The 24,343-nt window shown below is 35.2% G+C and overlaps 1 protein-coding gene and 1 pseudogene across 1 annotated transcript in view; one reads left to right on the plus strand and one right to left on the minus strand.

Moving 5' to 3' along the window:
• Window positions 1-24,343, plus strand: part of COL21A1 (collagen type XXI alpha 1 chain) — a 217,897-nt gene that overhangs the window by 65,907 nt on the left and 127,647 nt on the right. The window contains exons 2-3 of the mRNA XM_006149184.3: window positions 10,888-11,013; window positions 15,007-15,558. Of these exons, the coding sequence (XP_006149246.1) occupies window positions 10,926-11,013; window positions 15,007-15,558 (640 nt within the window). The 5' untranslated portion in view covers window positions 10,888-10,925. The remainder of the gene's footprint in view (window positions 1-10,887; window positions 11,014-15,006; window positions 15,559-24,343) is intronic.
• LOC102475205 (non-histone chromosomal protein HMG-17 pseudogene) lies at window positions 10,268-10,718 on the minus strand (annotated as a pseudogene).

The following is a 24,343-nucleotide window of genomic DNA, read 5'->3' on the forward strand; positions in this document are numbered from 1 at the left end:
GCTCTCCAGACAGACAGAGACAGAGAGATAGAAAGTGAGAAATCACCCCCCAGGGGGGATGGTCACGCGCAATCCCTTCTCCTCCATTCTCCTCTTGGGATCTGGGGCACGCACGCACATGTGCCCAACGTGTTTTAAGCCACTGGATCTGGGACATGAACTGCGGTCGACTAAGTGGGAGTCCAGCGACATAGCCATTATGCTAACTGCTGGTTCCCTCACTGACTTTCCTATTGTTTCTAAAATAAGACAAACTAATTCCATCAACAGAAGAGAAAATTTGTCCCATAGCCCATCAAATATGACTTCTTAATATTAGCATTAGCTTAGAGAGACTTTCCTCAATCTCCAGATCTAAATGATCCCTCCATTTACTCTTGGCCTCAATTCTATATTACTATTTTTACTTTTGTAAAATTTTGCCTGAGGGCATATGTGTTCACCAGACAGAGACAGAGAGAGAGAGAGGGAAAAAGAGAAGTGAGAAAGCAAGTTGCCAGGTAGTGAGAAAGTGAAAAATCACCTCTTGTGGGACATGGTGACATCTCAATCTTTTTATCTTTCATTTCTCTCTTCCTTAGGGATTTTAGGCATACATACACACATACCCAACATGTTTCTCAGGTCACTGGTCCAGGACTCAAACCACACAGTCAGCCATGTGGGATCCAGCCACCTTAACCGCTATGCCCTGGGCTGGCCTCTTGTTTTCATTTCTTTATAGCATTTGCCTCTATCTGAAATTATCTCAGTTATTTCTTTTGTGTCTGGTACATAGACCACAAGATATCTTCTTCTTTTTTTTTTTTTTAAGGGAGATTTTTGCTATAGGGCATGTGGACTCACCAGAGAGGCAGGGAGAGACAGAGAGACAGAAAGTGAGAAATCACTCCCCAGGGGTGATGGCCATGTCACAGTTCTGTCTTCTCCATTCTCCTCTTGGGATCTTGGGCATGCACACATATGTGCTGGCATGAATTTTAAGTCCCTGGGTCTGGGATTTGAACTGTAGTCAACTATGAGGGAGTCCAGCAATGTAACCATTATGTCATCTGCTGGTTCCCCCAGATTTCTAATCTAGTTTGGTCACCTCTGAATTTCCAGGATTTAAGTGTTTGTCACCTAATAACTAAATTTATTCCATAGTCAGAAGAGAAAACTTGTCCCCAGAACCCATCAAACATGACTTCTTAATGTTTGTGTCAGCACTTAATGAATGTTTGTAGTTAAATAAATACAATGGGAAGAGCTCTGGAGTCAGAGAACCTGATTTTAGGTTTTGTGTATATTGCTTACTAGAGTCCATGTGATAGGCAAGCCAAATTATGTAAGTAAAACTTTTTCCTCAGTAAGTTCCACGATAAAAAAATGAACAAGTTTTGTCTTGAAATAGTTTGTAAATTATAAATTTTTATTATCATAATAATTCTGTAAGGACAAAGAATATGGACTTCCATAGCTAAATGAAGATTACAGATTACTAGGTTCACCATTTTTTCTTTTTAAATTCCCGCAGGGCATGTTCACTCACTAGAGACACAGAAAGAGAGAGAGAGAGAGGGGGGGGAGAGAGAGAGAGGGGGAGAGAGAGAGAGAGAAAATACCCCTCCATCCCCCCACTGAGATGTGGCCACACTGCAATCCCTTCTCCTCCATTTACCCCATTTACTCATCCTATTGGGATTTTGGACTTAGACACACATACACCCCAAGTGTGTTTCTCAAGCTGCTAGGACCAGGACTGGAAATGTAGGCCATGAGGGATTTGAATTCCCTTAATCACTAGGCTGGCACGAACTCCTTTAAAAAAAAAAAAAGAAAAAACATTAGAAAACTATACAAAGGAGGTTCTCTAAGTAATAGTTAACGTCAGTGTTACATGTATAACCTGGATTTTCTTATGTATATTTAGCCTAGTGTATATTCGACGTGGACAGGTGAGTTCCCTTTAAGTTCCCACATTGAAACATTCTGGTAGAAATATTTTTTCTTTTTCATTGCTCATTAATATCTACTTATGGAGTATTAGAAAGTTAATTTTTTTCCCAAACAGAATTCCTTGTTTAAGAAGGTGGCATATGGCTGAGCTGCTATGGTACAGTGGTAATGTGGTGCCTTGCAAGGCTGTTGGCCACATGACCAACTGTGGGTTCAGATTCATGGGTCAGCCTGAAAGTCACACATGTGGGCACTCAAGAACCTGAGGAGCTGAAGGCTAGGCACAGAGGATGGTGGTGTTATGAGACCCTTCAGAGATAGGGAGAGAATATTCTTGCCCTTTCTTTTTACGAAGTTTATTCATTTTTATTATTTAAATTATTTATTTATTTAAAATTTACATTTAATCACTGTGTATCTTTACACTGTATAATTCTAAAGCTTGATAAGCCAAACTGTACACATTGTAAATAAACATATGTGCAATGAAATATCTATAAACATTTATGAAACATGTCAGTTTGTTTCAGTGATGGCATAACCTAACAATAATATGCATTTCATGCCTTTTTTGTATCTTCTACTTTAATAGTTTTCCTCCAGAGTATAATAAAATTAGGGAATGGATGTTAGCCCGAGTTCTAAATGATTAGATACTATGTAGAAATACTGAGGATTTCTTGGTAGGGGATCATAATAACTTAACTCTGAGACCTTTTGGGAGGAAGTTAGTCAATATTTGTTAGGACTTGTTGCTATAAAACAACATCCTGGTGGTGACTCACCAACAATGTCTCTCACTGGCATTTCTGGACCTTTATGGCTATTTGTGCAGAGGGGCCGCCCTGTTTTGCAAAATGACAGTGATGCTTTTGGATGGATTATAAAGCATCCCTCTAATGACTTTAGATAGTTTATATACCTAAATAATGATGCTTCAAATGTAGGATATTTCTTTTACCCAACAAGTTTACTTGTGCCATTTTGCAGTTAACTTCTCTCATCAAAGACAATCATTTTCTGATTTTTTTTTTACACTGATCAGCTTTGCCTGTTTTGGGATTTTATAAAATTGAAATGATTTTTTATGTATTGTTTTACGCCTGGCTTCTTTCATTAAATAGAATGTATTTAAAATGTATTTATGTTGGTTGTAATGACAGTGGTTCATTTATTCTTATTATTGCTGTATAGCTTTCCATGATATGAATATGCCACATAACTTGTATATCCATTCTGTTGATAAAACTACAAAATATCTTCAACAGATAATACCACACCTCTTTGTGCCATTAATGCTTTGCTTACCTGTTCCTCCCCCAAATGTCCTTCCTCAGACCCTCCTCTTTCACACATACTATATCTAGTATTTACATCTATGTACTGCATTTCTGTATACTTTAGACAATTAGTTTCAGTCATAGAGTGCAGGCACTCGGTATATATTAAGTGGTGACATACAATGCCACTCCACAGCATGGCTTGCTTCACTCAGTAGTAAATATTCCATATTCATCCACTTCCTGTCAAAAGCCAGGGTTTTGTTGTTTTTTATGGATGAATAGTATTCCATTGAGTATATGTGCCACAGTTTTTCCAATTTTAGTATATGTGCTGCCGAAGCGCGCACAAGTTTTTCAATCCATTCATCTATTCGTGGGCATTTGGATTAGTTCCATGTCTTAGCAATTGTGAATAATACTGCAATAAATATAGATGTGTAAGCATTTTTCCGATTGAGAATTTTTCTGTCCTTTGGGTAGATACCAAGAAGTGGAATTGCTGGATCATATGGTAGTTCTATTTGTAGGTCTTTGAGGAATCTCCCAATTGTTCTTCAGAGTGGCTGGATCAATTTACATTCCCCCCAACAGGGTAGGATAATTCCTCTTTCCCCCCTCTTCTGCCAGCCCTTACCATTTTTTTTTTTTTTTAAATCTTAGTCATTCTGACTAGGGTTAGGTGGTATCATGACACATTTTTGCATAAAAAACAAAACAAACAAACAAAAAAACCCCAGAAGAATACATTATGACTTTTCCAACAACCCAGCATTTAGTTTGGAATAAAATGACTAAAATAAGCATTGTTAAAATGATTTTTGTAGACATGCAGTTTCTCTGAGTTTTATACTTTGTAAGGTCTGTATCTAAGGGTTCTCATAAGTGATTATATCAGTTTTCATTCTCATCATAATGTATCTAAGGGTTATCTAAAGTGATTATACCAGTTTTCATTCTCACCGTATTTCTGCACACAGTCTTATAACATATCATAAGTGTTCAATATTGTAAGACCTTTAATTTTAGCCATTTTTGTAAGTATGAAATCATTGTAGTTGTAATATACATTTAATGATGATGGATTTCATACCATGTGCTTATTTGTCATTTCTGTATGTGCTTTTATAATGAGTCAGTTCAAGGTTTGAAAAAGTTGGGCTGTTTTTTCTTTCTGTTGTTGGTTTTAGAATTTGAAAATAAATATGTGTGTCCTCTTGTTGTAAGCCATTTGTCAGAGTAGTAATCTGAATATTGGTTTGCATTGTTTTCCTTCTTTTTTTTTCCCCAAGTTTCTTTCTTGAGAGAGACAAAAACCTTCAACAGGATCTCATGCTGTAATCTACTCCTCTAAACCCTGCAACCTCAGACTTCCAACCAGCCAGGATCCACAGGCATGTGTGTGTATGTCCAACATATACAGGTCCACATAGGAACTGAACCCTGATCTTCCATACAACTTCCAGTAGTGCAGAGTCTTGTGCTACTGTTGTGCCACCATGATTGGATCTTGACTTGAATTCTTAATGGTGTCTTTCAAGGAATTAATATATTTAATTTTGTTGAAATTTTACGTACTCATTTTTAAATCACTAATGGTTTTTGTGTCCTAAGAAATATTTGCCTAGGCAGCCAGCGGTGTGGTGGTGTGGTGGTTGGGCTGACTGCACAGTTTGAATCTCAGACCCTGCAGCTTGAAGAAAAACCCTGTGTATGCATGCCCAAAATCCCAAGAGGAAAACAGAAGAGTAGGGACTGTGGAGTGGCCACCTTCTACGGGAATGGTTTTTCGTCTCCCTCGATCTTTTTCTCTAGAGCACTAGAGCGCACACACCTTATAGCAAGCTAAGAAAAAAAAGAGTAAAGTAATGTAAAAAAAAAGGAAATAGTTGCCTTATCTTAAGGTTGTGAAGATATTCTCTTATATTTTCTTCTTAGAAGACTTACAGTTTTCACTTTTTTCCATCTAGTATTTGTGTATGGAATCAAATTTCATTTAATTTCACATGCTTATTCAGTTGATTCAGCACCGTTTTATTGAAAAGAATTTTCTTTCCAAACAAATTATCTTGACAACTTTGTAGAAAATCAGCTGACTGGGGCCAGGAGAAGGCATGATGGTTGGGGTGCTTGACTCCCATATGACTGACTACAGGTCCACAATTCTAGTCCCAGACCTGGTGACTAGCTTTCTCACTTTCCCTCTCTCTGATGATGCATGTGCCTGATAGCAGATTAAAAAACAATTACAATAATAAATAAAATTAAATAAATTTATTCTATGAAAAAAGGAAAATCAGTTGACCATGTAATCATAGGTCTGCTACTATACTCTGTAGTGTTCTTGTCTATGTCTATCCTTATACCAATACTACACTCTCTTTATTTTATTTTTTTTTGTTTGTTTGTTTTTTGTTTTGGAGAGATGTTTGCTATAGGGTGCATACACTCACCAGAAAGACAGAGAGAGACAAAGAGACAGAAAGGGAGAAATCACCCCCCAGGGGGGATGGCCATGCCACAATCCCTTCTCCTCTATTCTTCTCTTGGGATCTTGGGCACGCACGCATCTATATGTGCCCAGTGTGAGTTTAAGCCACCAGGTCCAGGACTCAAACTGCAGTCGACTACATAGAAGTCCAGCGATGTAGCCATTACGCATGCCATCTGCTGGTCCTAACTACACTTTCTTGTTTAAGGTAGTTTCATAATAAGTCAAAATAATATAATATAAATTCTCTAACTAAGTTTTTAATAATTAAGATTGGTCTTTATTCAAGATTTTTTTCTAATTCAAACTAATCTATAAATTTTAGAATAATTTTAGAATAAATATGTTAATTTTTAAAAATCTAAAATTTTAATTGAGGTTTGAATATAAATCAATTTTGGAAAAATTAACAAACTATTGAATGTTTTGATTTATGAATATGGATTTATCCATTTATTATTTGCTTAAATTTCAATGATGTTTCAGTACAGAGGTCTCTCACATTTTTCATTAACTCTATTTATTTATTGTCATAGGACATGTGTACTTGCAAAAGAGAGAGAGGGAGAAAACGAGAGAGAAAGTGAGAAGGCATCCTCCAGGGAGATGGCCATACCTCAATCCTCTCTCTTCTATTTTCCTCTTGGGATTTTGGGCACAAATGCACACACACATGGTGTGTTTTTCATATTGTTGTGTCTAGAACCCAAGCTGTGCAGTCACTCATATGAGATCAAGCCACATTAAGCACTATGCCAGTGGCCGCCCTCATTACTTTTATTTCTAGGTCATGATGCTTTTGATACTATTAAAAATAGTGTTCCTTTTTTTCCACCCCAATTTGTGCTAGTGTTTAGTTTTAATTTTAAATAAACAAATTATTAGGGCCAGCCGGCGGCGTAGTGGTTAAGGTGCTAGATGCCCACATGGCTGACTACGTTTGAGTCATACACTGATGCTTGAAACTCATACCAGGCGTGTGTGTGTACATGCCCAAAATCCCAGGAGGAGAATGTAGAAGAGATTGCAGTGTGGCCATCCCACCTGGGGGATGATGTCTCATTTTTCCTCTCAGTGTTTCTTACTGGCCCTCTCTGGTGTATGCACATGCCCTATGGCAAAAACCAAAAAAAAAAAAAAAAAAAAAAAAGAAAAAGAAAATACTATTAACCATTTATTTTTGTGACTTTGCTAAATTCACTGATTAGCTTTGCTACTGTTTTGTTAGATTCCAAAGAATATTTCACATATAATCATATTGTCTGTAAGTATTGATAATTTAATGATTTAAGTAATTTTTGTACCTTTTATTTCTAATTTTTGCCTATGACACTAGCTACAACTCACTGTACATTTTTTAATAGAAGTGGTATGAGGGAATATCTTAACTAATTACTGATTTTAGGGTAAATCATACAGTATTTTACCACTCATCATAATGTTAGATATACATTTTTCATATATCTATTCACCAGGTAAAGTTCCTTGCTGTTCTTAGTTTGTTAAGAGTTCTGTCATGAACGAATGTTAAATGCTTTTGCTACATTAGTTGAGATGGTCATGTGATTTTTCTTTTTTCTTTTTGTAGTGTAGTAAATTATATAAGTTGAGATTTGAATATTAAACCAATCATATATTTGTGATAAATTCCACTTTGTCATGATCTTTTTGATATAGTACTAGATTTGTTAATTACAGATTTTTACATTCTTATTTATGAACAGTAATGAATTATACTTTTCTTATTTGTAATATTTATGTCTAGTTTTTATTAGGGTTCTGTTAGCCTCTTTTAAAAAAGATTGTTTTATTTATTTATTTTAATTTGACCAGAGAGGGGATAGAGTGAGAGAGAGAGAGAAAGTGAGAAAGCAAGCCACTTGATCCATGGTCAGCCCTGTGGTAGTCCAGTGTCCTTAACCACCATGCCACCTTCCAGCCCCTCTGCTGGCCTCTTAACAGTTGGGGAGAGTCTATTCCTCCTTTATTCTGATTTGATTTCTTTTAATAAAAGAATTCATTTCTTTTCTTTAAATGTTTGGTAGAAATTATTGGCAAAATTTTCTGAAATTGGAGTTTTCTTCATTGAAAAGGTTTTGACTGTATATTTCTTTAATAGATAATTGTACCAATTTCAATAAGTAATTTTTTAATGGATTTTGTTTATTTCATCTGTTCACTTATTCTTTTATATAGGACCTTTTTCAAGACTGGCCTAGGAAATTTATGTTTTTTCTCTTGTTTCTTGATTATTCTTGCTAGGATTTATCAGTATATCTGTTTGTTTAGACATGTTAACTTTTTACTTTGCCTTTAATCTTGTTTTTAATTTTGTATTTTATTAATTATTTTCTTTCTTTTACTTTTTGGGTTTGATTTGTTATGTTTTCTCTAGCTTCTTTAGGTGGGAGCTTAGATTGGTTTGGAATTTTTCATATGTTCATCATAATCCTTTTACGGTCACCGTTTGGTACTTCTGATAGTTAGATCATCTCCGCAGCTGCTTGTATTGCATGTTTTTCTCCTGATTTGAGATAGAATTTTCTTGCATCTCAGAGAACCATGGGAGATTGCTTTCAGCTCGTCAATATGATTTCTAATATTCTGGATTGCTGGAGAATTCTATCTGACCCTCTAGTCTTTCCCTTGATTTTTTGCTTTTTATAGATTTCTCTCTATCCAGTGTAGTAGAAGATGGGAGCTTCTTGGAGGGACATCTACCCCGGCTTTCAGCAAGCTATGGCTTTGTATTTGGGGAAGAAACTGTATACCTGGACAGGGGGAGAAAAGGAGAGGGTCACTCTTACCTGTACTGTTTCTATGTATTATTTAGTTAAGGATCATTGGAAAGAATTGCTGGGTAAGGACATATGTGCTCTGTGGATGGAACTCTTCAGAATTCTAATCTGTCACACTAGCTTTGAGTGATTTCTCACAGGCTATGGTAAACTCCTTCCCTGAAGGAGGATTCTCTTTCTGCCAGGAAAGAAAGCAGATATAAACCTCTTCTATCCTATGAAGGTTTAAAAAGTCACAATTTAATTCTTTTAGTGTTTTTTTTTTTTTAAATAATCTTTTCTTTCTGTTGGATTTAAAAAGACTGTGGATATGTAGTTTATGTGGTATATTCTCAGTGTTGTTGGTGGTAATCTCTTGCAATTTTCTATATTCTAATCAGAAATAAAGTACTTGGACTGGTTTTTACAAGGTATATAAAAGCCATATGACTGAAGGTTTATGAATAAAGTAAAAATATATCTCAATGTTTATAATTATGCCTCATTTAAAAAAATTGATTCCTATTACGCAGCTTTTTCATATAAATATTCTTACCAGATACGCTTTCAGTGTTTCTTAAATGCTAATCTGTAGTTTAAAGAACATTTGTTGCCATTCAGATATTTAAAGTCATTCTATAAAATACCTCCTATTAGCCAAAAGGAGAAATTTTAGTAAATATTTTGAGCAAAACTCAGAAAAGTTTTAAAGAAGTATACTTTTTTTTAAATTCAAGTCAAACTGTATCCAGCTTTATTAGAGATACTTTTCAGAAACAATCATATTTCACGCAGGACATGAGCAGGTAGTCATTAATAGTACACAACAATTGTCAGGCTCTCTTCTTCAATAGACTACCAAAATCAGAAAGGCATTATAAAACCCAATAAGTCTTCATTTGATGCTCTGAACAGGGAAAGCTGAGAGTGAGGTTTGACATTTCTCATTTAGCATATGTTATTTAACAACTTTTCACGAGACAACCCTGACTTCTGGGAAAGGGAAATGGCAGATTATCAACCTGAAGATCCAACAATATAGAAAATGAGCTGCTGCTCTTTTGAAGGATGCCATCTTAATGTCAGATTGCCTGACATACTGGTAACCAATTTTTTGTGGTCAGGTTCCAACAGGTCTCTGGTTTAAGAGAATTAAGTCTATACTGAAGGCAGAGAAGGAGAGGACATAAAAACAAATGTTAAGTTTTCCATACTACACATATCCACTTCAAGGTGGCTATGTCTGTCAACATCAATGAATCCCTTCTCCTGGGAACCAAGAGAAAGTCTCTAAAAACTAGAAGGGAAAGATGTTATCCAAATTAGTCCAGCTTCAGAGACATTCTATTAGTGACAAATAACCCTTCCCCCCAAAACAAAAAGGAAGTGTTCTGTGTACCAACAACATTACTTTTTTAAAAAAAGGTAAAATGGGGACCAGCAGTTGGCGTAATGGCTATGTTGCTGGACTCCCATGTAGTCAACTGCAGTTCGAGTCCCGGACCCAGTGACTTAAACTCATGCCAGGCACGTGTGTATGCGTGCCCATGATCCTGAGAGGAGAATGGAGGAGAAGGGGTTGTGGTGTGGCCATCTCCCCTTCGGGGATGATTTCTTACTTTCCATCTCTCGGGTGAGCACACATTCCCTATGGCAAAAACCTCTCTCCCCACCCGAAAAGAAAAGTAAATAAAAATTCTGCATTTTTATAAAACTTGATAAAAAATAGTATTTCCAACTGTAAAGTCACCAGGAGTACACAGATACCAATAATGCACACTTCACTTCGCATCTCCAGCACCTCCAGCTTTCTGTGCCTGATCTATTTGGGCATCTCCATTTTTTACAGGGTTACTCCCATCCTTGGCAGCATCAGCTTTTCTTTCTTTTCCTTTGTGGACCTTCTCTCCCTTCTTTGCAGGGACCTTTTTAAGCTTGGGCTGTGGCTTTGGAGGAGCAGGTTTCGCAGACAACCTTGCAGATCTTCTCTGTGGTTCGTCCTTCACTTTGGCTTTATCTCCTTTAGCGTCTCCTCCAGCCTTTCTCTTGGGCTTGGTGGTGACAATGGTAGGATGAAGATGCTGGATGCGGAGGATGCAGCAGCATGCAGATTTTGGTCTTTCCAGGGGTCACTCTCACCTCTTCTTCCAAGAAGTAGAGTTTTACAAGACAATTTTGAATTAAAAGATTTTTCATGGTCTTCCTCACCCCTCGTTTGTTGTCCTCTTGCATTAATATGTGTAAAATTTGGCTCTTTAAAACACATCTACATTAGTTTTAAGGACAGTCATGCATTAACTGTATTCTAACTAGGTATAATTAAAAAATAAATGTGTAGTGGCTTTATTTGTCTTTATTTAACTAATATATTTAACTTTCTTTCTTTTTTCTTTTTCTTTAGGAATACTAAAGCCAGAAGTTTAGAACCGAAACAGCAACATGGTTTACCATATTAAATTTCTTTGGATAGTTCTGGTCCTGATTCTCCAGAGTTCTGTATTAGCTGAAGATGGAGAAATAAGATCAAGTAAGAACTATCAGTATCGTCCTTTTCTGTTATCAAATTGATGCTACAGATCAAACTTGGCAGGGAGGGTTCAAACACTGGTTTTAAGGATCTCATTCTTATTGGCTTTGAAGCTGTAATTCCCTAAAATTAAAGAATTGCTATACTATACATTGTCTGAAAGAAAAAGCTTATCTCAGCAGTAATTATGTGATAACTCTGGTAACACTTTATTCTGTTAACCCATCAACCTTTGGAATAAACAGTATAGTATTGAGTTCATGCTAGTCACGTTTGAACTGCGTGATAGAGAGAGAGTCTGTCTCATTTGTTTCTCAGGACTGATTGAGGTAACTCATGTACATGGCTTAGCATATGATTATTATTCTGATTACTTTAGGAAAGTTTGGATTAGAGATGGAGAGGTGTATGAATCAAATTTCTGATACCCATCATTTATAAATATCATACTTCTTTTTAGAAGTTTATTAATATTCAGGGACCAGCAGATGATATCATGGTTATGTCACTGGATTTCTACGTAGTTGACTGTAGTTTGAGTCCCGGACCTGGAGGCTTGTAACTCACACCAGGTGTGTGTGTATACATGCCGAAAATCCCAAGAGGAAAATGGAGGAGAAGGGATTGTGGCATGGCCATTTCCCCTGGGGGGGGGGTGATTTCTCACTTTCTGTCTCTCTGGCAAGTACTCGCACCCTGTAGCAAAAATCTATAAAAAAGAAAGAAAAGAAAAAGAAATGTGCTTATATTTGTATTTTAAAACTTATGCACATAAACATTCTACTGTAAATTATCATTTCTATAACCGTTAAGTCATATGGTTTGACAATTTGATTCAACTAGGCTAAAGTTTATTAGAACTACAATATTTAGTGCTTACAGAGTACATTTATTGTTTAATCTACCAAGCACAAGTACATCTATTGTTTAATCTACCAAAAGGATATCTAGAGATCTTTTTGTCTGCTTTTTGATTTTTTGTTTTGTTTTGAATGAGAAAAGAGGCTCATAAAATTTAAGAAACTTAACCTATTGTCACTCATCTGACTAGACTGGTAAGTAGTATTTGAAGTATGCTTTTGATTTTCGATCACATTCCATTTCTATGACAACATTCATCTCTCTAAAGATCAAGTCTCTTGGAGAGGGGTATTTTGTCTGGGACTTATAAATAGTGATATTTGCTTTTGTACCCATGCTCTTAGCTAAGCTTACAGTTATGAAATGTTCTGTGGCTCTGTGACAAAGAAAGGGGTAGGAAGGGCCAAAAATAACTCTGCTAAGAGCTATAACCACTGAACCAGGTGGCACCCAGACACTAGCAGGATCAGACAACAATGAGCCTCAGTATTTTAGAAGAGCCAGCATTGAAGAGCTCTGCAAACACAATTCCCCTTAACCCCCAAAGAAAGCATAACCCCTTAATCCTAGACACATTTCCAAAAATAACAGAAGAATTGCATTCCCTTGGGTTAGAAAATTTGCCTAAGGGCAGAGTTCCATTTCTGCTGTCCATGCCCTAAACTCTGGCAGTGGTAGCCATGGCAGATGTTGGGTTTGCATCCCTCACATCCCTTCTCAGGACACCACCCTCTGCAGTATAGCACCTTCAGAATAATGTCCTAGTCACAATTTAATTTTCAAAATAAATCCATATTTTGGCAATATTTTTGTGTTTTCGTGACCGTTATAAATTTTCACCTAACAAGTGTTGAACTTTGCTGGTGACAATGATGGGCAAGTTAAGAATACTCTGAAATAGAGACATTTTGTTGTGAATCTTGTCACCATCCCAGATACTTAATAGAAAGATAAGGGAAAAGAAGAGAAGAAAGAGAGAGATTGAGTTATACCTAAGGAAATGCAAAAATAAATAGATTTCTGTCACTAAACAATTTTTTCTTGATAGCATTATTTGAAATTATGATATCTTATTTGTAAATACATTTAGAAAACAAGTTGTCTTATTGTAACTTTAAATTGGACATCTAATCACCATTAATATTAGTAAAAGCATACAACTTGAAATTTGCTTTATTATGTGTCTGCTTGCTTCATTCTCTTTCCATTTACCCTCTTCAAGGGTATGCCACTTTTCTCTTGTGATAAATGTGAATTTGCTAACTGTAAAGTAAAGCATGAATATAAAATGACTGCCTAATCATGTGGGTTGTAATAGTAGTTATTTTTGCTGCAGTGAGTACGTGAGTTAAAGGAAAAGAAGCAAACGTAGCTGTATCTTTCCATGCACTCAGTTAGCCATGCTAAGCTACTGGAATTGTCCAAACAATCCAGTTTGTCTCTTCGTGAATATCTGCCTTTCATGTCTTGGCTTTTGCACTTGCAGTTCCTTTTGATTAAAATGTCATCTTCTTCATCTGACAAAGTTCTCCTTTTAGATCTTGGGTGGTCTGTTGATTTTACCATAAAATCTTCTCTGACTGGGGCCAGCAGGTGTCATGGTGGTTAAAGGCTTTGGACACCTACATGGCCGACCATAGTTCAAGTCTTGGAACTAGTGGCTTACTTTCTCACTTTCCCTCTCTTTCTCTAATCCAAGTGGAAAATAATAATAAATAACACTAAGTAAAATAATCCTTTAAAAAGAGAAATCTTCTCTAACTTTCCATGCTTAAGTTGCTACCTCCTCCTAAATGTTCTTGTAGTGCTTTGTACCGACCAGTTCATTGTCTCTGTTAATGGAGGGTAAGTTTTTTGAGAAATCTTATTTATCTTTGAACCCAGTACCTAGTAAAATGTCAATCACAAAGTAGGTATTCAATATACATAGACTGGAAGAATGAAATAGGGTTAGAGGCATGCCATGTGTACTGTAGACAAGAGAGTTAAAAAAAAATATATATATATATATATTTGTTCTTTTTATAACCACTTGTAACTTGTCCAGGTGTAAATTGAACCAAAGATAATATTTTCTTTCCAATAGAATTGTAACATGTGCGGACCACATGTTTCTCCCGGTATCTTGAAACAAGAATCTTTATAGAGAACGAATAGCTTTAAACCCTTAACATAGATTCACTTAGCATAAGCTCATATTTTTTTGTTTGTTTCTTATTCCTTTGTGAAAAAAAAAAAAAACTATGTGTGGGGGAGAGAGTGGGAGAGAAAGATAGAGGAAGAAACAGAGAGGGAGGAAGGAGAGACAGTGATAGGTTTTTTTTTTTTTTTTGTTTTCTATAGGGCACTTGCACTCTCCAGACAGACAGAGACAGACAGAGAGACAGAAAGTGAGAAATCACCCCCCCCCCCCGTGGGAATGGCCATGCCGCAACCTCTTCTCCTCCATTCTCCTCTTGGGATCTTGGGCATGCACGCACACGTGCCCGGTGTGAGTTTAAGCCACCAGGTCTGGGACTCGAACCGCGGTCGACTACGTGGGAGTCCAGCGACATAGCCATTATGCTAACTGCTGGTCCCTGTGATAGGTATTTTTGATGGGTCTTGCTGTGTCACAAGCTTCCTGCTCCTACATGGTAAGGATTACAGCATGCATATCCAGGCCCGATATATTCAGGGTGGCCCAGGAACTGAGCCCAGTTTTTCCATATATCTTCCAGCCTTATAAGCAGTAGCACTGTGTATGCGCTGCTGCTGCTGGGGCTACAAACTGATGTTTTGACTGTATTATTGGCTGAAGGTTATCAATGAGACCTTTAGGAACTCACCTTGGATGCAGTGCAAGATTTGACTGCTTGGTGATCTTAGTTCATTGAACTTTTATCATCTGTACAAAAAATATGAAATTTTATTAGCTAGATGAGTTCCAAAGTTGGAAAAAAATTTTCATTTCTATGTGTTGGTTCATACTTTTTGTAAATATTCCAGATTAGCATTTAAGTAAATATATCTTATTGGTAGCTTAAAATAAACAATGATGTTAGTATATAGCTGACAATCATGTATTTAAGACCTCCTACTTTTTGCTTTCTGAATAACAGCTGTGCTCTGATGATTTTCTTCCCCACTTAGGTTGCCGTACAGCTCCAACAGATTTGGTTTTCATCTTAGATGGCTCTTATAGTGTTGGCCCAGAAAACTTTGAAATAGTGAAAAAGTGGCTTGTTAATATCACCAAAAACTTTGACATAGGGCCAAAGTTTATTCAAGTGGGAGTCGTCCAGTATAGTGACTACCCTGTGCTGGAGATTCCACTGGGAAGCTACGATTCAGGAGACAAGTTAGTGGCAGCAATGGACTCCATACACTACTTAGGAGGAAACACAAGGACAGGAAAGGCCATCCAGTTTGCACTTGATTACCTTTTTGCCAAATCCTCACGATTTTTGACTAAGATAGCAGTGGTACTTACGGATGGTAAATCCCAAGATGAAGTCAAGGATGCAGCAGAAGCAGCAAGAGACAGTAAAATCACCTTGTTTGCTATTGGTGTTGGTTCAGAAACAGAAGACGCAGAACTTAGAGCCATTGCCAACAAGCCTTCGTCTACTTACGTGTTTTATGTGGAAGACTATATTGCAATATCTAAAATAAGGGAAGTGATGAAGCAGAAACTTTGTGAAGGTAAGACAATATAATTTGGAAACAATTATTTAATGGCACTTACATTTTGGTATAAACTATCCATTAACACTGGTGCAGATAGTTGTGTTTAATGTCAAATTGTTTATGTTAGAATTCAGGTGAACAAAAATTTCTGTGTTTTTATATTTATTCTGGGTAAAGTTTGCACTTAGAAACAATTCTAGTCATCCCTCTCTGTGTTCCACATCTAGAGAGTCAACCAAGTGGATTAAAAAAAAAAATTAACAATAAAAAAATACAATAAGAAATCAATACAGTATTACAACCATTTATGTAGCATGTATACTATATTAGGTATTATAAATGATCTAGAAATGATTTAAAGTATATAGGAGGATGCAAATAAATAACCTGGAACCAAACTCTCAGGGAGACCAAGGGACAACTGCACTCTTAAAATCTATATATGGGAAGTATAATATTTTGTTACTTTTGTTATTTTTCCATTTAATTACAACATGCCTATTATGAAGATGGTAGAAAATAAGATATGGCATAATAATAATAATAATAATAATAAATATACACACACACCACATAATTATATCACTTCTTTTAAGTTTTTCTGTATTTTTTATTCTAGTCTTTTTCTTTTTTATCTAGTGTGTCTTAGAGTATATTAATCTGCCTAAATCAAGATACCCTTGTATATATAATATTGTACTCTACTTTTATATGCTGCTTTGTGTATATAGTCTTTATACTCTAGTAATATGATAGCAGACAGTCTCCTACTGTAATTTCATTTTAAATTCCTTACTTTTTTGTACAATTAGTTAATTTCTAATTTTGCTAAAATAACAGTGAATATTCTTGTACATAATTCTGAATGGGAATCTCTATTTCTTCAAAACAAAGAATAAAGTGATGTATTTTTAAGATATGGAAAAATTGTTAAAAATTGCACCTAAGAAATGTTTACATTTTCTTTCAAAAACATTTGAAAACAAAGAATAAATAGTCTATTAACTACAGAGTTTCCTGCCTGAATTCTAGCTTTATGTCCATGATTATTGCAAAGTATGGGGAAGTTCCAATTTTTTGAAAATCGTTAATCTTGTTAGGCATAGACATGTTCATGCTTAGATCATTTTCTTTGAGAGTAATTTGTTCTTATCTTTTATTTAATATTATAGGCATTTAATATGCCATATACTTAAAAAAGTAATAGAGTTTGATAATCTCTTATCCAAAATACATGGGACTAGAAGTGGTTCAAATTTCAGATTTCTTTGGGATTTTGGAATATTTACATATATATTTTGTATATATATGTAATATATATATACGTATATAACATATATATTTTGTATATATTCCCTTGGCAATGAGACTCAGGTATAAATATGAAATTCATTTGTTTTTCATATGTACCTTATACACATAGTCTGAAGATAATTTTATATAGTATTGCAAATAATTTTGTGCATGAAACAAGTTTTGTGTATATCAAACCATCAAAAAATATCAGCCACTCTTGTGGGCAATCTAGGATTGCCTGGCATCACTATCATTCCTGACTCTGAAACCGGTTTGGGTGGGTCTTCTTTCCCTTAGGGACACTGAATAAATTGAGTGTTGTGTGACAGTATTTTGCCCATGACCTGTTATGTGAGGTCAGATGTAGAACTTTCCACTTGGAGCTTCATATCAGTGCTCAAAGTTCTGGACGTAGGGGCACTATAGATTTTGGGATCAGAGATGCTCAACCTGTATTTGTATAAAATGAAAATGCCTTTTTTTGTTTGTTTGTTTACCTACAAAAACTCCAAAGGAGGGTGATTCCCATTTGATTAAAAAAAAAATTACTACATATTGGGACCAGCATTTGGCATAATGGCTATGTTGCTGAACTTCCATGTAGTCAACTGCTGTTCAAGTCCCGGACCCAGTGGCTTAAACTCACGCTGGGCACGTGTATGTGCGTGCCCAAGATCTCAAGAGGAGAATGGAGGAGAAGGGATTGTGGCATGGCCATCCTCCTTGGGGGGTGATTTTTCGCTTTCTGTCTCTCTGTCTCTCTCTGTCTTTTTGGCGAATGCATGCTCTATAGCAAAACAAACAAGCAAACAAACAAAAAACAAAAAAAACTCTCTCTCAAAAAAAAAAGACTACATGTTTGTGGGATAAGAATTAAATTATGCCATTAATTCTTCTATTTTCTTCATATTTATTTGGGTAAGATGGTAGAGAAAAACATTTAAAAATTTTATTAGGAATACTTATTCAAGAGAATATAGAAAATCAGGCACCTTTTGGGCTGGCCATAGAGCCTAGTGGTTAAGGGAATCATATCCCACATAGCTGATCTCTGTTCAAATTCCAGTCCCAGCTTGAAACACATACCAGGTATGTATATGCACATATGCAACAAGAGTCCTGACAGGATGAAAAAATAGAAGCAAGAGGATTATGGTATGAACATAATTCCCACTAGGGAGTACTGTTTCCCCTCTCTCTGTGTTTCTCCTTCTCTGGTGTGTGCATGTGCCCTGCAGGGAAGAAAAAAAAAAAGAGGAAAATTAAAGTTTTATCGAACTTTAAATAAAGGTACAGTGGACCAGCAAGTGGTGTAATCAAGGTGCTGGCCTCCCACATGACTGGTGCCAGTTCAAGTCCTGGACTGACCAGACACTTGAAACCCACGCTGGGTGCGTGTGCATGTGTGCCCCTGATCCCAGGAGGAGAATGTGGGCATGTGTGCAAGAATGCCCATAATCCTGAGAGGAATTGCAGAGTCACCATCCCCCTGGGTGATTTCTCACTTTCCCTCTCTATCTCTGGTGAGCACACACACTCTATGACCAAAAGAAAAAAAAAAGTATTGCTAGGAATTGCTCTGTATATTTAATTATTATAATAAACTTTTTTTTCCTAGAGAAAGTTTTACTTATTTTTACATTTATTCTAAAATATAAATTTATAAGTATTGTCCAACATTTGCCTTGCAAACTATTTCTGTGGATATATGCTTTGGGAAATTCATTCTATTAAAAAATTTAATTACACATCAAAAAGTAGTGTGGGTTGGTCCCATGGTCATAGTTGTTGTGGGGATGGCATATCTCTCAGGTTGAATCCTGGCCCTGGTAGTTTGAAAAGTACTCTGGCTTGTGTGCACACATGCCCCAAACACTGACAGGGTGGATAAATAGAGAAGGGATTGTGGACCATTCCCCATTTCAGGGCAGAGGATATTTCTCTCTCTCTCTGTCTCTCTCTTTGATGAGTGCATGCATCCTCTAGCAATTAAAAATAAGGAAAAGGGAAAAGTAGCTGTATTTCAAAAGGGTAAAACTTCTTCTAATCTGTTAAAAATCATACTTGAAATCTTGCCAAATATTTCTTCATCTACACTCAAAAAAAGAATGTAAGTAGTTTGTGTCTATTCAGTTCACCCATGTGTTGAACAATAGTCATCTTTTAACATGTAGTTTTTGAAGCTGTGCTTATGAAATATATTGATTTATTTTCACTTGATTAGATCATGATTAATGTACTAGACTAATTCATGACTGTATTATAGCAGCTTCGAATCAAGAAATTTATATTTAATTATCTGACAAGTTCACATGCTTTTTATGACATATAGTTAACCACTACATTGAAGTGCTTAACATACAGAATAACCATCTCTAATATTTTTATCTTTATATTCTGCTAAAGTGAGTCACAATGAACCAAAGGACTATCGACTTGTTACCACAGTTTCTTTTTGGTTTTTTTTTTTTTGGTTTTTTTTTTTTTGGTTTTTTTTTTTTTGGTTTTTTTTTTTTTGGTTTTTTTTTTTTTGGTTTTTTTTTTTTTGGTTTTTTTTTTTTTGGTTTTTTTTTTTTTGGTTTTTTTTTTTTTGGTTTTTTTTTTTTTGGTTTTTTTTTTTTTGGTTTTTTTTTTTTTGGTTTTTTTTTTTTTGGTTTTTTTTTTTTTGGTTTTTTTTTTTTTGGTTTTTTTTTTTTTGGTTTTTTTTTTTTTGGTTTTTTTTTTTTTGGTTTTTTTTTTTTTGGTTTTTTTTTTTTTGGTTTTTTTTTTTTTGGTTTTTTTTTTTTTGGTTTTTTTTTTTTTGGTTTTTTTTTTTTTGGTTTTTTTTTTTTTTGGTTTTGTTTTTAATCTCATGGATCTAATGCTTCCTGGGAGAGTAATTTCAGTACTTTTCTTTTGTCATGTTCACCATTTTTGTGATGAGCAATGGTTTCTTGATCTGTGTAAAAGTCTATTACTACTACTAATAGTTCTTTACCTCTCCTTCCTTCTTATGAACCACATAACCTGAGAACTATACTTTTTAGCACATTTAAAAGTGTACAGTATTATAAAGTATAAACAATGTTGTAGAGAAATTTCTTAACTTTTTCATCTTGCTTAATTAAAACTCTATTCCCATGAAATACCTAACTCCCCATTCTTCCAACTACCTAGCCACTGGCAACCACCATTCTACTTTCTGTTTCTGTGAGTTTTATTACTATAATACTTTACCTAATAAAATTGAATGATGTATTATTTGTCCTCTGATAGGCTTATTTCATAGCATAATTTTGGCAGGTTGTATATGACAGAATTGCCTTTTTTTATGATTGAATTAACTATTTAATTTTATGTGTATACTACAATTTCCTTATCCACTAGGCTATATGTGGACATGTAGGTTGCTTCCACATCTTGGCTATTGTGAATAATACTGCAATGGACAAAGAGAACAAATACTTCTTAGAGATCGTGTTAAAATTTTTAATGTAATTACTTAGAAGCGGGATTGCTGTATCATATGGTAATTCAGTTTTAATTTTTTGAACAATCTCTATACTGTTTTCTGTAGTGACTGAACCATTTCACATTCCACCAACAGTGTACTAGAGTTTCAATATCTTCACATCCTCACTAACACATTCTATTTTCTTTTGGGTCTCCCTATCCTCCTTCCTCCCCTTTCTTCTTCCTCCCGCCCTCCCTCTGCTCCTCCCATTTTCCTTTCTTCCTTCTTTCTCTCTCTCCTTCTTCTACCTCCCTCTCCTTCATATCCCTTATCTCGTTCCTTTTTTCCCCTCTCTCTCTTGATGGCCATCTTAAAATCATTTGGGGTTTTGATTTTGATTTTTAATTTAATTTTATTTTATTGGAAAGATTTTTGCTATAAGGCATGTATGCTTGCCAGAGAGACAGAGAGACAAAAAGTGAGAAATCATCCCCTGGGGTGATAGTCATGCTACAGTTCCTTTTCCTCCATTCTCCTCTTGGGATCAGGGACACACACACACACATGCTCCCAGTGTGAGTTTTGAGCCACTGGGTCCAGAACTCGAATTGTGGCCAACTATGTGGTAGTCCAGCAACATAACCATTATGCCATCTGCTCTTCCTGATTTTCATTTTCTTTCTTTCTTTCCTTTTTTTTTTTTTTTTAAATTAGAAGTCTTTGCTATAGGGCACATACACTCGCCAGAAAGAGAGAGAAAGAGGTTCAGAAAGTGGGAAATCACCCCCCAAGAAAGATGGCCATGCTGCAATCCCTTCTCCTCCATTTCATCTCAGGATCTTGGGCATGTACGCACATGTGCCCAGCGTGAGTTTAAGTCACCAGGTCTGGGACTCTAACTGTGGTTGACTACATGGGAGTCCAGCAACATAGCCATTATGCCAACTGTTGGTCTCCCGATTTTCATTTTTTTGATTAGTGGTTTTGAACATCTTTTCATATCCTGTTGTTATTTGTATATCTTTGGAGAAACATCTATCTAAGTCCTTTGTTCATTTATTAATCAGTTTCTTTTTTGTCATTGAGTTGTAGGAGTTCCTCATTTACTCTGGATATTAACCCTTAATTAGATACATGATTTGCAGATATATTTTCCCATTCCATAGGCTGCCTTTTCAATTCATAGATTTTTTTTCTGCCTTTTGCACAGAACCTTTCTGATTTGACATAGTCCTACCTGCCTATTTCTTATTTTATTGCCTGTGCTTTGTTTTTCAACCTGAGAAATCATTATCTGACCCTGTTATGAAGCATTTATACTGTTTTTTTTTCTATGAGTTTTATAGTTTCAAATCTCATTTTCATTTTGAATTGACTTTTGTGTATAGTGTAAAAAAGTGTCTACTTTTTTGCATCAGGGACACACACACACATGCTCCCAGTGTGAGTTTTGAGCCACTGGGTCCAGAACTCGAATTGTGGCCAACTATGTGGTAGTCCAGCAACATAACCATTATGCCATCTGCTCTTCCTGATTTTCATTTTCTTTCTTTCTTTCCTTTTTTTTTTTTTTTAAATTAGAAGTCTTTGCTATAGGGCACATACACTCGCCAGAAAGAGAGAGAAAGAGGTTCAGAAAGTGGGAAATCACCCCCCAAGAAAGATGGCCATGCTGCAATCCCTTCTCCTCCATTTCATCTCAGGATCTTGGGCATGTACGCACATGTGCCCAGCGTGAGTTTAAGTCACCAGGTCTGGGACTCTAACTGTGGTTGACTACATGGGAGTCCAGCAACATAGCCATTATGCCAACTGTTGGTCTCCCGATTTTCATTTTTTTGATTAGTGGTTTTGAACATCTTTTCATATCCTGTTGTTATTTGTATATCTTTGGAGAAACATCTATCTAAGTCCTTTGTTCATTTATTAATCAGTTTCTTTTTTGTCATTGAGTTGTAGGAGTTCCTCATTTACTCTGGATATTAACCCTTAATTAGATACATGATTTGCAGATATATTTTCCCATTCCATAGGCTGCCTTTTCAATTCATAGATTTTTTTTCTGCCTTTTGCACAGAACCTTTCTGATTTGACATAGTCCTACCTGCCTATTTCTTATTTTATTGCCTGTGCTTTGTTTTTCAACCTGAGAAATCATTATCTGACCCTGTTATGAAGCATTTATACTGTTTTTTTTTCTATGAGTTTTATAGTTTCAAATCTCATTTTCATTTTGAATTGACTTTTGTGTATAGTGTAAAAAAGTGTCTACTTTTTTGCACGTGGATCTCTTCTGTTGAGGAGACCATCCTTTCCCCAGGGTATAGTCTTAGCATACTTGTCAAAGATAATTTTGCTAATATATATGAAGTTTTATTCAAGTCTCTATTCTGTTTCACTGGTCTATGAGTCTGTCTTTATGCTAATATCCTTCTATTTCGATTACTGTAGCTTTGCACTATGTTCTGAAATCAGAAAGTATGAGGCTTCAGCTTAGTTCTTACTTATGGTTGTTTTGGCTGTTGTGGTTCCATGTGAGTTTTATGATTGCTTTGTTATGTTTATGTAAAATATGTTGCTGGAATTTTGATAGAGATTACATTAAATCTGTAGATTGCTTTGAGTGGTATGGATATTTTAACAATATTGTGTTTCAATTTATAAACACGGAATGTTTGTCTATTTATTTCTGTCTGCTTTGATTTCTTCCTAGTCTGTTGCCATTGTATAGAAATAAATCGAAGTCTTTTATATCATTAGTTAAATTTATTTCTAAGTATTTTATCCTTTTTGTTTTCCTAATTTCCTTTGTGAATTATGCATTTTTAATGTGTAGATATACAACTTATTTTTATATGTTGATTTTCTTCTTATCTTTCAACTTTGCTTTATTGATTTACTTGTCCTTACAGTTTTTATTTGTTTCCTTGTTTTTCTTTTTTTGGTATGGAATCTTTTTGTGGAATCTGTGATCATGTCATTTGTAAATGGAGATTATTTTATTTCTTCCTTTCGTGATTTAAATACCTTCTATTTCTTTTCCTTGCCTAATTGCTTTAGCTGGTACAATATTAAATAGAAATGTAGAAATGTCAATAGTGTGCCACATTATCTTCTTTCTAATTTGAGAGGAAAAACTTTCAGCATTTAACCATTGAGTATGTATTAGTTGTGGGCTTATCATATATGATCTTTGATATGTTAAGGTAATTTTCTTATATTCTCAGTTTGTTTAGTGTTTTTATCATTAAAGGGAGTTGAATTTTGTCAAATTCTTTTGTCAAATACATCTATTGAGACAATGTTATATTTGTCTTTTGTTGTCTTAATATTATGTGCCATGTTTATTGAGTTTTATGTGTTAAATTATCTCTCATGCCAGGGATAAATCCAACTTGGTCATGGTGAATGATTTTTCTGATGTGCAGTTGAATTCAGTTTGCTAGTTTTTTAAAGAAGATTTTTGCATATTGGCTCATAGTTTTCATTTTTTTTTATAGTGTGTTTTTCTGGCTTTGATATCAGCATAATACTGGCCATATAAAAAGAGTTTGGAAGTGTTCACTTCCCTTCAATTTTTTGGCAAGAGTTTTAGAAGGATTGATATTAACTCTTTTAAGTGTTTGGTAGACTTCACTAGTGAAACCATCTGGTACTCAGTTTTTCTTTGTCAGCAGATTTTTGTTACTGATTCAATCTCTTTGCTAGTTTTAAGTCTGTTCAGATTTTGTATTTCCTCATGTTTTAGTTTTGATAGGTTGTGATTTTCTAGGAATTTATTACTCAATTGTTGGCATATAATTTTTTTATAGTAGTCTTTTATGATTGTTTGTATTCCTGTGAAATCATGTAATATCGCCTCTTTTAGTTCTGATTTTATTTGAGTCCTTTGTCAGCTTAATAAGGCTAATGGTTACACCTATTTTGTTGACCTTTCCAAAAAAATAAACTTTTAATTTCATAGATTATTTTTAATTCTCTATTTTATTTATTTCTGCTCTGTATTTTTTTTTCTTCTTTGTACTTCAGTTTGTTTTACTTAGTTTTTTTTTTTTTTGTCCTTTTTTGGGG

This window comes from Tupaia chinensis, unplaced genomic scaffold, assembly GCF_000334495.1.
Source record: "Tupaia chinensis unplaced genomic scaffold, TupChi_1.0 Scaffold000256_1, whole genome shotgun sequence".
In the NCBI taxonomy this organism is placed as follows: domain Eukaryota; kingdom Metazoa; phylum Chordata; class Mammalia; order Scandentia; family Tupaiidae; genus Tupaia; species Tupaia belangeri.